Source organism: Lachnellula hyalina (assembly GCF_007821495.1).
Source record: "Lachnellula hyalina strain CBS 185.66 chromosome Unknown contig00051, whole genome shotgun sequence".
NCBI classification, from domain to species: domain Eukaryota; kingdom Fungi; phylum Ascomycota; class Leotiomycetes; order Helotiales; family Lachnaceae; genus Lachnellula; species Lachnellula hyalina.
The window spans coordinates 83,952-96,721 of NW_022157165.1; the positions used below are offsets into that span (position 1 = coordinate 83,952).

The 12,770-nt window shown below is 45.0% G+C and overlaps 5 protein-coding genes across 5 annotated transcripts; 1 reads left to right on the forward strand and 4 right to left on the reverse strand.

Moving 5' to 3' along the window:
• Positions 1–612: 612 nt before the first annotated feature.
• LHYA1_G003394 (Phosphatidylglycerol/phosphatidylinositol transfer protein) lies at positions 613–1,264 on the reverse strand (the record flags this gene model as incomplete). Its single annotated transcript, XM_031148365.1, has 2 exons — positions 613–970; positions 1,023–1,264. The coding sequence occupies 2 exons, from the start codon at positions 1,262–1,264 to the stop codon at positions 613–615; spliced, it is 600 nt and encodes a 199-aa protein (XP_031006076.1).
• A 778-nt stretch (positions 1,265–2,042) lies between these two features.
• On the forward strand, positions 2,043–4,725 carry LHYA1_G003395 (Lipase; the record flags this gene model as incomplete). The annotated part of the gene is made up of 9 exons (XM_031148366.1): positions 2,043–2,410; positions 2,589–2,685; positions 2,737–2,775; positions 2,825–2,955; positions 3,020–3,154; positions 3,209–3,372; positions 3,472–4,101; positions 4,166–4,635; positions 4,693–4,725. The coding sequence occupies 9 exons, from the start codon at positions 2,043–2,045 to the stop codon at positions 4,723–4,725; spliced, it is 2,067 nt and encodes a 688-aa protein (XP_031006075.1).
• Positions 4,726–6,913: 2,188 nt separating this feature from the next.
• On the reverse strand, positions 6,914–8,761 carry AIM9_0 (Altered inheritance of mitochondria protein, mitochondrial; the record flags this gene model as incomplete). Its single annotated transcript, XM_031148367.1, has 4 exons — positions 6,914–7,229; positions 7,313–7,907; positions 7,954–8,132; positions 8,190–8,761. 4 exons carry the CDS (start codon positions 8,759–8,761, stop codon positions 6,914–6,916), a joined length of 1,662 nt encoding a protein of 553 aa, XP_031006097.1.
• A 655-nt stretch (positions 8,762–9,416) lies between these two features.
• Positions 9,417–10,676, reverse strand: LHYA1_G003397 (uncharacterized protein; the record flags this gene model as incomplete). The annotated part of the gene is made up of 2 exons (XM_031148368.1): positions 9,417–10,581; positions 10,633–10,676. 2 exons carry the CDS (start codon positions 10,674–10,676, stop codon positions 9,417–9,419), a joined length of 1,209 nt encoding a protein of 402 aa, XP_031006077.1.
• A 789-nt stretch (positions 10,677–11,465) lies between these two features.
• On the reverse strand, positions 11,466–12,222 carry LHYA1_G003398 (uncharacterized protein; the record flags this gene model as incomplete). Its single annotated transcript, XM_031148369.1, has 3 exons — positions 11,466–11,543; positions 11,597–11,778; positions 11,877–12,222. 3 exons carry the CDS (start codon positions 12,220–12,222, stop codon positions 11,466–11,468), a joined length of 606 nt encoding a protein of 201 aa, XP_031006079.1.
• Positions 12,223–12,770: the final 548 nt, after the last annotated feature.

Here is a 12,770-nt window from a genome sequence, read left to right on the forward strand (position 1 = left end):
GCATATGTCTTACCGAAAGTACTTGGCAAGTAGTTACGGGCGGCTAACTAGGATACATCAAGCATTATATAAAAGTGGGTGGCAGGCCGTATATCCTAGCAAGCCGCATACATAAGGAAGTTTTGGGTCTATAGGAAGTGTCTGTCCCGAAGTACAGGCCGCGCAACCTAATAAACTTCTCCTACATCAATTCATGTACTGCAGTACAGACCTGGCTTTGCGATACATGATACCGCGCAGCTGGTATGCTTATCATGCAATGGTTTTGGCTTAGAAATTGATCAAGGCGTAACCCTTAAGAGATGCACGAAAAATTACATGTGATGTGCGGATGTAAAGGGGTTGAAATGAATTTGGGCGCTAGAAGCTCGCTTATGGAGCTGGTACGTGCTGTTGAGGTTATACTATTCCAATTCCTCTTAGTAGCTCTTACCTAGATAGCTGATTGAAAGAATTCTGTATGCTATTAAGTGGTAGTGTCCACAGATTTTAACGTCTAGTTTTAGTTTTATGCATAAGTTTCGACATTTTCAATATGATGTTATTAAGTGATTGAAATACAACGGGAAGAGCTGAGACCATAGTCATAGTACTATACATACACCACCTCTTCTACCATGTGATATTAAAACTTCCCTCAACACAGAATATGCTCCTCCCATCCTGGGTCGTCGCATTTGCTCGGATTTCGTACAAGCCATCGGGCACCATTGGTGGCTGAATGGGAATATGAGGCGACTGTATTTCCGCATAACCTTCCTGAATAGCTGAAGGACACGAACGATGCATGCCTACATCATTCTGTCCCGGAAGCTGGATTTGTTGGAAAACGTTAATGTCACATAAAGGCGCATCAAAAAATGGCGACAGCTCGGGGCGCCCGTTAAAACTTCCAGTGACGTTGAGCCATGGAATATCGCCGGTAGAAGAGGTGAATGTACCCAGGAAACGTAGCATAAAGTAGTAGCCACTAGAAAGGAGTATTAATAGGCTGACTCATGGGTACGAAGGTGATGATATACATGCGTGGGTTTTCTGGGTAGAAATACAATCCTCGAATTTTGAAGATGTCTGTGGACGGGTCAGAGCAGTAGTGCGCGGGCGAATTGCCAGGGACTTTGAGGGCGTCGGTGTACGTCGAATAGCTTATTGCGGATTGCTGAGTGGATACCCATGGTAACGGCCCTAATGCTAAGACTCGATGAGAGTGTAAGACAGTCGCAACGCAGAGGAAAACAGCAGTGGCTTTGGCAGAAATATGCATTTTGGGTGGAAGTTGATTGATCTATGTCGATTGTACGCGTTGTTTTGAAGCACCAGGAAGTTGGTTGAGGTTGCAGCACTTTAAGCGCTGTGGCACGTGCCAAGGAGCTAGGATCTTAATCGGTGTGGAGGCGGAGGCGGGGGGCGGGGGCGGAGTGCGGTGCAGCTGCAGCTGCAGGACCATATTTATAAATAAGCACAGATTAGATTAATTGTCCGCCGCAAGCAATATATATATGTGAGCCTCACAGATCCTTGAGTCAGCTTTTGGCTTGGCATTAGTATTCCAAGTCTCAGCTTGGCCCCCAAAGCGTTTGCCTCATTGTGCCGGATCCTTCATCAATTTTGTATGAAACAAGCCACTCACTTTTGAGCTGGCTGTCTTTAAGGGTTGCAACCTCTATAGTAGTCAATCTTCTGCCAAGATTTATTACTATCCAATCCGTCTACTTCCGTATTCATTTTTAAAAACCCTGTTGTATTAAAGGGTCCTATTGAGCTGCACCCATTCCTGGGAGCCCCGAAGACCAGCCGCATTTTCTGAGCCCATCCTTGATATGTGCCTTTAATCAAGAAAGTCTTTCTAGGGGTTAGATCCTTTAGGGCTTTTAATAATGTATTTTGGCAAACTCATTAACAGGTACACAGTTCCCTTCGAGTCAAACATTTGGCTTGTCATTTCAGGTATATATAGCTACACATCTACATTATTTCCAGTCCATAATTCATCTTCCCCAAGTTGGCAATATTCAAACCTGCTATACTTCACTGCAGTGGTCATGATTACCTTCAAACACTTCCTCCTAGCCTTACTAGCTGGCACCAGTATAGCCACTCCCCTCTCAGTCCGCCAAAATGACGCACAGATTGATTCGATCATTGCTGCCGCAAATATACCCAAATACGTCCCTCCAACCTTGAATAGGGACATAACAGACTGGCTTGCTATCGGCGACTCATTCTCTGCAGGTATAAGTGCCGATGTCCCAGCTGACGAACTCAACTGGTCCTGCAGTCGTTTTAAACAATCCTACCCTAATCAAATGAACAACAACCAACGGCTCCCGGGCCATTCTACTTCACGCACCTTCGTCTTTGGCTCTTGTAGTGGTGGTAAGATGGAAGATGTGATAAAAGACCAGATTACGTAAGACAGTCTTCCTATTTCAACTATTGGTTTCTTTCCTTTCATCTCGTAAACATCCGTCTTCTAATCTCCATATTATAATTTTATCACAAGCCGCTCTAATATATTTATACCTTTGATCTTTTAACCTTTTCTTATCACCTTTGGTTAGCAACTATTGACTTTATTCATCATATAGACTCGGAAATCCCGTTCTGGCCGATAATAATCCTAAGATCGGAAAACCACAAATAGGAACTATAAGTATCTCTGGAAACGACCTTGGTTTTGGTGAAGTAAATTTGCTGCTAAGTTATTCATCAGATAATATTCTGACAATGAAATAGATTGTTAATGCATGCTTATACCATTGGACCGGTTACGGGGTAAGTATCCTTCCACAAGACCTCTGGGTACACACTAACAAAAGCAAAGGATTGCACAGCGCTTCTCAAAGCCGCGCACGCTAAACTTGATGATCCTGGTAAAGCGTTTGAGTATGAAGTCCTTGATGTCTTCTCCAAGGTGATGGCGCGAGCCAGGAGTGCAAATTCAAATTTTCAGCTGTGAGTATATGCGTTAGACCTCTTGAGCGTGCCTATTGTGGTGCTAAAGTGGTTTTCTCTCTAGGTATATTACTGGTTATGTTGAGTTCTGGAATGCTGTCGATACACAATGCGACACAGTCAGCTGGACCACGTGGCCAAGGGAAAAGACATATCTAACTACGGTGCTTCGTGAAGATATGAACTCGATCGTAACCAAGTGAGCTATTTGCAGGAACAGAAAGTCGGAAGACTACAGCTAACTTGGATTTAGACTTAACACCGTTCTCGAGGATGCAGCAAATAATCTAAATAGGATCGATGGTGGCGTTTACTACGTCGGCGGATGGCAGGACAAGTACAATGGGCACCGATTCTGCGAGCATGAAGATGACCCTTCATACCACGAAAAGCCGATCGATCCAAAGACATGGTTTAGTAAGATACTACCGCTCCTTGACCCTTTCGCTCCTTACTCTGCTCCTATACCTCTAGACCTATTTTGATAATGGTATTTATTAATTCTCAATCATCTAGTTCACTACCAGAGCCCTTATAAGGATTCGTCCACAATCACCGGCTTTGGCTCGGGTTCCTTCTTCGACCAAGTTGACTCGATCTTGATTCCAGAAAAGAATGGAGTCTCAACAGCAGACCAACTCACAGCTGTCAACGGAAACGCCTCGGCCATCAATCCTGCATATGATAGTGTTGACTCGATGACCGCAGCTCTAACAAAGCTCGGACAAGACGATCCAGATAAATACTCGGTCCTACCTATCACATGGATCCGTATCATGCATCCCAAAGGCTCAGGTTATGCTGTCATGGCTGATGCTGTGATTGACAGCGTGCTACAGTTCGGCGCATCAGGAGCAGGCACGGCGACACCATTGCCAGCACCGGTGACATCCTGCGCTAGTTCTGACACTAATAATAACAATAACAAGTTCATCGGTCGGGATGACCTGAATGACAAAATTAAGACGTTCTGCGTCGACGCTGCTAAGCAAGGCGTGCAGGATAGTAATAGCGGATCCATATTCCGTAAATACAATACTGGAACGCGATACGAGGTTGATATTTCCATGACCTGGCCGTCGGGCGTTGATATAAAGACAGACATGCAAGACAATTGTGAGAGCCGAATGGCAGCTATCATGGATAGTAAGTCTCTATTTGCAACCCGGGGATCGTACCAAAAACTTGCTAACATGCCGGCACCACTCAGGCTGCGACTCAGACAAAAACCCACTGAATTGGAAACGCGGTGGCAGCTTCGGTGCAGACCAGATTCAGTACCAAATCACCCCCCAGATAGACCAAGGCTACACACCTGGAACCTGCAGCTTCCATCTCCAAGAAGACGAATCCTGGTCTGGCGTTGACGGCCCTGGCACCGAGCGCCACTGGACCTACCACATCGAGAAAGACACGATGAAGGACAACGCCGGGAACACTATCGGCACAGAGGGGTTTGCGAGCGATGGCACAGACGGGAGTCCTGAAAAAGCAGGCGATGGAAATCCCCTGAAGTGGAGCACGAAGATACCAGATCAACTTGTTCTTACGCCGGAAGCGGGGGGCAATCCGAGGGATTATATTCAGTTTACAGTTGGGTCGCAGAGTTGGACTACAGACAATCAGACAGGAATGCCGTATTGCAATGTTGGTGGTTGGAGTTCCAACTATAGCCCTGCAGTAAGTCCCTCCCTTATCTTCCTATTTCCCCAAGACGTAAACTAATAAATTGAGCAGAACCGTAATATGGACTGTTTTTTTAATTGTTAAAACGGAATGAAAAGGGATTGTCATTTCGTAAGTGCGTTCATCTTACTTCCTTTAATATCGGCAAGTAATGTACATGTATGAGCTACTGTATCATTTTTCTTCTAGCTTCAATTTAAATATATTTAAATACTATTTATTATTTCGTTGAGTTTATATTTTACTAATAACAATGAGTGATGAAATCTGTTATGATATTGTCTCGATCTATAAGTAATATACCATAACAAAGGCCCTCCGTACTCCAGAGTCACTTGAGACTTTGCTTCCAGATCTTCTTGCAATTGCAGCAATCGTAGAATCGGCAAGGCAGTCTGTTTATTGCATTCATCAAACGAAGCACCATGTCTTGATTTGGCCTCAATGACCGGAAAGGTGAAGAGAAGAGACTCTCCTCTGTGGCTCAAAACGGTACTTTGCACCGTTTCCCGCAAAGTTTTAAGGCCCTTTTCAGGCTGTGATTGATAACTCATCAGATCATGTTTGCCAAGCAGACGGGTAAAGCTACTTGTTTCATAAAATCCCAGGAGTCGATCAGGTCGTCTGTTCTTAGTCATTCTGGAACTAGTTCCGAGGGGGACAAAGGATATCGTTTGGTCCGCTCTGGATGTGAAAACCGCACTGGTGCTCTTTTGGTCCCTGTAGCCGCAGTGTTAATATATCGAGAAGAATCGCTTCGCACGACAACTTACAGACTTAGTAATGTTCTCTGCTCTGGGGAACACTGACATGGCTGACGTTCTCGCCGCTGGACATCCAAACTTCTGGCAATACGATCTGGAGATTCTATAACCGCTTCTACTTCTAACTTCCAGAGTCTTTTGGAACAGATTTTGCTTTATTTATTAGAAATGCGAAATTACTAGTTCGACAGCTTAACTTACCAATCGATAACGAGATTGAAACGCTCTAAAACATGGTCCTCCAATCTACATCGCCATTCCATTTCGGCAGGGTCATCTTTTATTAGAGATGCTGCGGATTCAGCAATCTTCAGTGTACGGTCTGTTAATTCTTTTCTCTAGAGAACCCGGTAAGCTGGAGTTGAAGAATCGCCTGTACAAAAAGTCGAGAAGCCGAAGTTTTTGAAGTTAATGATTTGTTGAAAGGTCCTAGAAAGGTGGTTTGGCCATTTAGTTGTTTCAAAATCAACGCTTTCCATCTTTCTGATTGGCCCTTTTTCTTGCTTTTTTTTCGTTGCGGTTAATACTAAGATGAATAATGCATAAGAACCGGAGGACGATATCAAACAAATAATTGAAAAACAAAATCAGAATGTAGATGCGAACTCTTGATCCCGCTTCCAGATATATCTTAATTGCTACATAACGGGAAGGTAGGACGGCGCTCCCTACAATGTTTCATAATATTGTATAAGGATAAGTAGAGCTATTAGTACAATGTTTCTTGATCCCAAGACTCGCGTCTGCTATAACACTCTGAAGTACGGAGATTCCCAGGGCATCGGACCAAAATGGAGCTTTCCCCGGGCTTTGAGCAGCCATACAGCCCTACAAGGTCACAGTCGCTTAAGGCCCCTGTCATTTTAGGGGATAAGCCCTACGAATATCAGGGTCTACCCTGCTAAAACTACCCTTCAAACCTTGTAGCGAGCCACTTGTAACTAAAAGGCTAAAGGGGGTCATATAGCACTAGTGTTTAACAAATATTATTCGGGCTCCTTATCTAGAAGATAGGGGAATACTACGCGTGCACCTTACCTAAACCAGAAAAAAGCAACATTTTCTAGTGCTTACTCGCACCTTAGTAACAATGCTCAAGGGCTTAAGGCTATGCATCAGCGGCCCGGCAGTCCAGTTCCGCGCCAAATAACGATATATACCAAAGAAAGGCTTTGTACTGTACATACGACCATAGACTGAGGAGAATTGGGCTTTCTTATGAGTCTCGAATAATTCCAGCATCGAATATTCAAGCTACTAATGGTGTCTCCTATCGGATTTCCCTCGCCATGCCAGCTTAAAGCCACTAATCAACAAGCAAATCGAGGCCTTAGATGTCCTAGAGGCTTTGGCAAGCAAACTCGGGCTCACATTCGAATTCAAGACTGGCGATATTCAATATATGAACAACCTGGCTCTTCTCCATGGCAGAGACGCTTTTCGATGCGAACCTCCAAGCGGGTGTCGTAGGCATTAAAGTGAGTGATGTTAACTCGTAAAAACGCTTACTAATCGTCCCGTTTAGACTTATGTCCATCCACTGTACGAACCACCTCTTCGACCCAGCGCGTTTGCTTCTCGAAGCGATTTCTGTCCTGGCCAATCATAATCTTCAGGCCAGTTTGTCTGAGCTCAGAGAAGAGAACGACAGCGTCCTCATATTTGTCGCAGGGAGTCCAACCATCTCGGTCGACAATTCCTGCAACCGAGTCCCAAAAATCTTGAACTTCGTTCCATCCTTCTGCATCGTCTAAGTGGGACCGCAGTTCATCTTCAGTGAAGTGGATAGGGCAGGGGATATTGAATGCTAATTCGTCCCAGTACCTGTGACTTGCGTTTAGTAAAAATGTAACAAATAAAAGCAACAGGCCTTTGGAAGAGGCTTGGTTTCAAGGGAGCGGCATTACCTTTCCATCCTAACCAAAGATTCTCTGAAAGGTAGGATGTCATCATCCCACGTATTGCCGCAAAAGCTAATGACTTCACCCCTCGTCCGCCCGTGTTCAGTACGAAAAACTTTGCTTAAGCGTGGATTTTCTTTCGCAGTAAAGTTTTCATATAGATGAAGAATGATAGAACTAGCGACTTGTTCCTTGATCGGAATCTTTTCTTCCTCTGTCAAATGCTTATAGTTCTCCGGGAGCTTTAACATGATTTCACCATTATAGTTGATAAGCTTCGGTTGTCGAGCCTGTATAAACAAGGGACCAGCCCAGGTGCCTTGCCAGTCGATGATACTTGTAATGCGATTTTTTTCAATAAAAACATTCCCCGAATGGAGGTCTCTATGCCATAGGTTGGCAGTAAGAAGGTCTGGGTCTGTCGGCAGGAGGTATGGAGCAACATCGAGGTATTTCTCTAGAAGAGAGACATGCTCACTAGGAGAATTTTGTGCGGCCGAAGGCTTGAGTGGATCATTAGATACTGTAGGGATAGCATATTTTTTAATCCATGCGATTTCTCGGAGCGCGATTGCAGAAATATAATCGTGCGGATCCTTCCCTAGGCAAATAAGCAGGTAAAAACTTCAAGAGGCGCTAAAACCTACATGGACCCCGGTCTATACCCAATTCTGAGCGCTCTTTGCTCCAAAACTCCCGTTCCACCGTGGGCCCGATAGTATAGCGTGTAGATACGATGTTTTGGACATCTATCGATACATCACCTACTATCTTGGCGGCTATAGAACCTTCAACATTATCGCTTGCGTAGTATATATTACCAAAGCTAAATTCCTATCAATTATGGCCATCCAGGTACAGACAGCTAGGAGTTATAACTTACCAAGAAAAGGATACCGACAGAAGCTTCTTTTCAATTGAGATCAATTCCTTCATGATAGAAACTTTGTCTTCAAGCTCCATTGTGTTCCATGAGTCTGCCGCTTGCCTCCCTACCACTTCTTCCATAATTATATATTCTGCACCGACCGGATTAGAGATGCTCGCACTCCAGGCATAGACTTCTGGAACCGGGATTTCGAGTATTGTCCGAGCCTGGTTATTTATCAGCAGTCTTTCAAGCGGATTTTGGAATGGCATCCGCACAAAATCCATTGTGGCAACCTCTGAAGCAGTTGTGTAATAGGAAGGTCCAGCATTAGGATTCGGTATCCGGGCGATCACAACGCTTCCGTCATCCATAATAAGCCGGAAGACCTTGTTGAACGATCCTTCGGCCAACTTTGTCATGCTAACACACTCTTTCGCTCCGACACTTGTCGCCGCGACACGCTGAAGCTCTTGTACGTTGAATCTTCTATAACGATCAAGAAGCTGTTGTTCTTCATCCCAAACCCAGCGGCCACTAGTATAACGAAAGAAATCTTCATACTGAGAATCGCGCGTCGTAGACATTTGATGGAAATAATTGTGCTGTCGTCTGCGCGTTTGATGAGTAGGTGTAGGTCGTGGGATGGAGTGAGTAGATATAAAAGCAAAAGAATTCGAGGCTCGTTGGAATTGAGAGAAGCTGCTACGAAAGGTCAACCGCAAATTTGAAGACAGGACATGGCAGCACATGGGAATATTATGAGGAGCTGGAGATAATCGAACGTTCCATGTTCACAGCGACCTCATACTCGGCGTTTGGAGATTTCGGTCGTTCTACTGTAGCTGCATATCCCACTTCACGTGACAGCCCGTTTGGACCCCACCACAATAGCTACATCTATACACATGGTCGCGAGATCGTCTAGGAAAAGAAGGAGTATCGAGGGCCGTGCTTATAGGACTTCTAAGCAGCTAGGGATACGTATGAATGATTGGCAGTCAAGGCCTAGGAGATATGAACACGAAGTGCATCTCGACTTTTATGGATTACATCTCGGAGCTGAGGTTGCATTTAATTTTTTATGGTATTACGTGTTAGGTATTTGATTTTAGGTTTTGATTTTAGGACTTCATTTTCGGGTTTTGATTTTATCATGGACATTAGGTGCATGCCATCCGCTATTATATTTCGGGAAATAAATTTACACGTTAGTCTACTAGTATAAGGCCATTTGTCTTATTAAGCATAGACAATCATATCCCATAATCGGTCAATCAACCACATCTCAGGGTTCTTTGCCGGAGCGATGCAGGGCGGCAAGTACTGCCACCAATCTTCTTCCTTATACAGCCTAAAAAGGTACAAAATCTTCGACGATTCAAAATACTCCGGATAAAATCCACTAGTCTCCCAGTCAATTATACCCGTCACATGATATATCCCGGTCTGATCAATATCCACCATGATGTTTGCCGTCCGGACGTCTCCATGAGTGAAAACAACAGTTGACGAAGCAGGTGGGAGTAGACTGCGGAGGAATTTGACAAATGATGAGGTGTTATGAGGTGGAATCGAAAACTGGAAATCTTCGAATGCAGCTACCGTTGATATAGTCTCGCGGGTCGCGTGGCCATCACGACGAAGGTCTTGCACACCTTCACCGTTCACTCCTCCTAGAATATGCTCAACACCTGTACTTGTCAAAGCCCGTAGTTTGAGAAAGATATCGTTCAGTTGGTGTTGAATCAATAGTTTATTCTCGTGTGTAAGGTTCGGCCATGCGGATTCGAGCGTTGTCGATGGAAAATATGTCATAAACATGATTCGTGCACTACCAAATTTAACAAGACCGTGAGGTCTCGGGGCTGGTACGTCCGGCGCGTTCTCTTCGAGATATTGCATCGATGTGTACTCCGTATAATCATTATTGCCTTTAATGATCTTTGCAGCAAGGCGGGAATTGCACTTGAGAACGACGCCTCTTGTGGGGACTTCCCACAGTTTCTCGCAGCTCAAGATCATTCGCGATAACAAGGTTACAATAGAAGCTTCAATCAGCTCAGATCCAGAATCCGGCTCCATATAACTGGAAAGAACTTTTCTTGTCTCGTCGGATAGCGCGTATATAATCTCAGCGTTGGAGGTGCGGGCAACTAGGCGGGCGCAGAAGTCCCGTCGTTCGGTGGGAGCATTTGCAAACTTAGGATTCTTTGATGACGGCATTGAACTTCTCTGTTCGTCAAATGCTTCCTTTAGAATTCGTTGCACCTCTCGGCGGAGTGAAACTTCCGGATCGGCTGTGATGGCGGCTTGTATGCGACTCAAGACGATTTGGTTCAGTTTCGCTGTCGCTGAGGTCGCTTCTGGTTTAAGCCCGTCATTCTCATTATTCGTGTCATAAGCGCTGTAGCAAATTAGCCAGGGATACCTCGCGAAAAATCAAAGGGACGGTTACCTCGAGGTGGGTGACATCTTGCGACGGTCGATGATATCCGCCATGTGCAGCCGCTTCACGAATCAAAATTCCTGTAGAGCACTGAACAGTTCGAGAAGAATATTAATTTCTTTGTTGCAGAGACAGTTGGGCCACGGGCATGGGGCAACAAATACGGTACTCGGTAGTGCGTTGGTGGTCTGAGCTGGCAATGTTGGTATTGTCCGGGGCGATGACTTCCTATACAGCTGCAGTTGCAAAGAGTTCTATTGTAATACGTAGGGAGTGCACGCACTTACTGACCCGAAACCAGCGCTAATAACTCGATTTTCTGAGGTTCTATGCATCGCATCTTATGCGGCTGGTGTGGCTGGTGGGCACAGGCTACCCCCTATGCGGGCGCCCTTTCGCGGTCTGAAAGGGGGGGCACGGACTTACATTCTAAAAGGCTACATCCTGAAAGGGGTTGACTCTGCTCTGCCCGTCCGCGCCTACTAGGAGGCTCTGCTTCGGCTAGTTTTATAATGACTATGTCGCTCGACCTCGTCTGGGACCCGATCCACCAGGTAGTCGTGTGCCGACCCTGCCAGACATGGTTATTACTGTCGGTAATAGTAAGATAGAGTCGCGATCAGCTTCAGAATGCAGCGAAAGCTCTCCTATCTCTGATATGCATATTAATATCGAGCTAACACCTGCACCGGCTTGATATTTAGATCATAGAGTTAATAGAAAGCCAGAGGTACTACATGTAATAGGCTTATTAGTAATTACTCATATCTTGATCTCAAACTAAAGCTTAGGAATAAATAAAGTAGCTGCCATCTATCCTAACCACAGCGCCCACGATCTAATCACTTTCCTAGTCGTCTCACAGTCGCCGGTTTTCCCGGCATAAAAGCCTTGGCCAGAAGCCCTGCTATAGTAATAAACTACCATTCTCGTCAGTCAAAGGTTCCAACGTCAAGATCCAGCAGCCACTCACTAAATAATCCAACCACTTAAAACCACCCGGAAGAGAAACGAATGCATCGCCATCATAGAAAGCGCGCATTACCATAAGGAAACTAGGTATTCCAGGGCGCTGGAACAGGTCTTGAAAGAACAGCGCTTTGAAGGTACCGGTGGGTACGGTACGTTCGATGAAGCGGGCATAGGTGCCTTTGACTATATCATTGAACCAGTTGTTAACATGATATGTGAGCTGCTGATTTGTTTGAAAAGAAAGAAGAGAGGATAACAAGGCAACTAGGGTATAATATTACTGATAGTAAAGCCATGGATATGTCCACGTGGAATTATGATTGGTGGATCGCCAGCTGATGTAGGATGTTCTTTGCCATCGAGGTAAAAAATCATTTTCCCTTCCAACACTTCCATGATTTCATCGTGATTCTGGTTATGTGTCAAGTCAATAAACGTGTTGTCTGTGATTGATGCAGGAGAATAACGGGAGCGTACTCGGTGCCAATGATTCGGTACAGCAATGACATCGGAGCCTTCTTTGCCATCATATGTCGTTTCCGCCCAGTTGTGCTCGGGCGAATCTTCTAGCTTGCTCTTTGCTCTTTCAGCTTGATATCTATCACGTACTCGGAAATCCCACTCCATGACTGCTACCTAGGTAGAAAGAACATACATGGTCGATGAACAGCCGCATGCTACACCCCTGCATCACGTTAGTCCTGGACAGCAGGCATATCCCCGGCGCATGCATAGAACATCACCTTTCCTAGCACCAGAGGATACAGTTCTTCAATCTGAGACGACATGATGATCTTGCATGAAATGGTATGTAGGATAGCGTAAGATTATATGTATAAATTATCGTATAGTTAGGACAGCGATCCTTGTTTCATGGGAACGGTGCTTACAAGAACGGATTTGGGGTAGCGTGATCTAGGCCAGGCTATCGACTTATACATCTTACATGCATGCATAGATCTGACTGTAGCTGTCCTATTCGTCTAAGGATACTGCTAGCAGCCACTTAAGTTCGGGTGGCGGTATGAAACTTTGCGATACTACATACCATTGCTACTCATTGGTTACGGATACGCAGGACGTGGTTGCATTCCATCAGCTGATAATAGCTCCTTGATAATATCAAAAGTTTGGAGCCTTATGCCCCGCAATCTTAGTATTTTCAGAGATGGAGC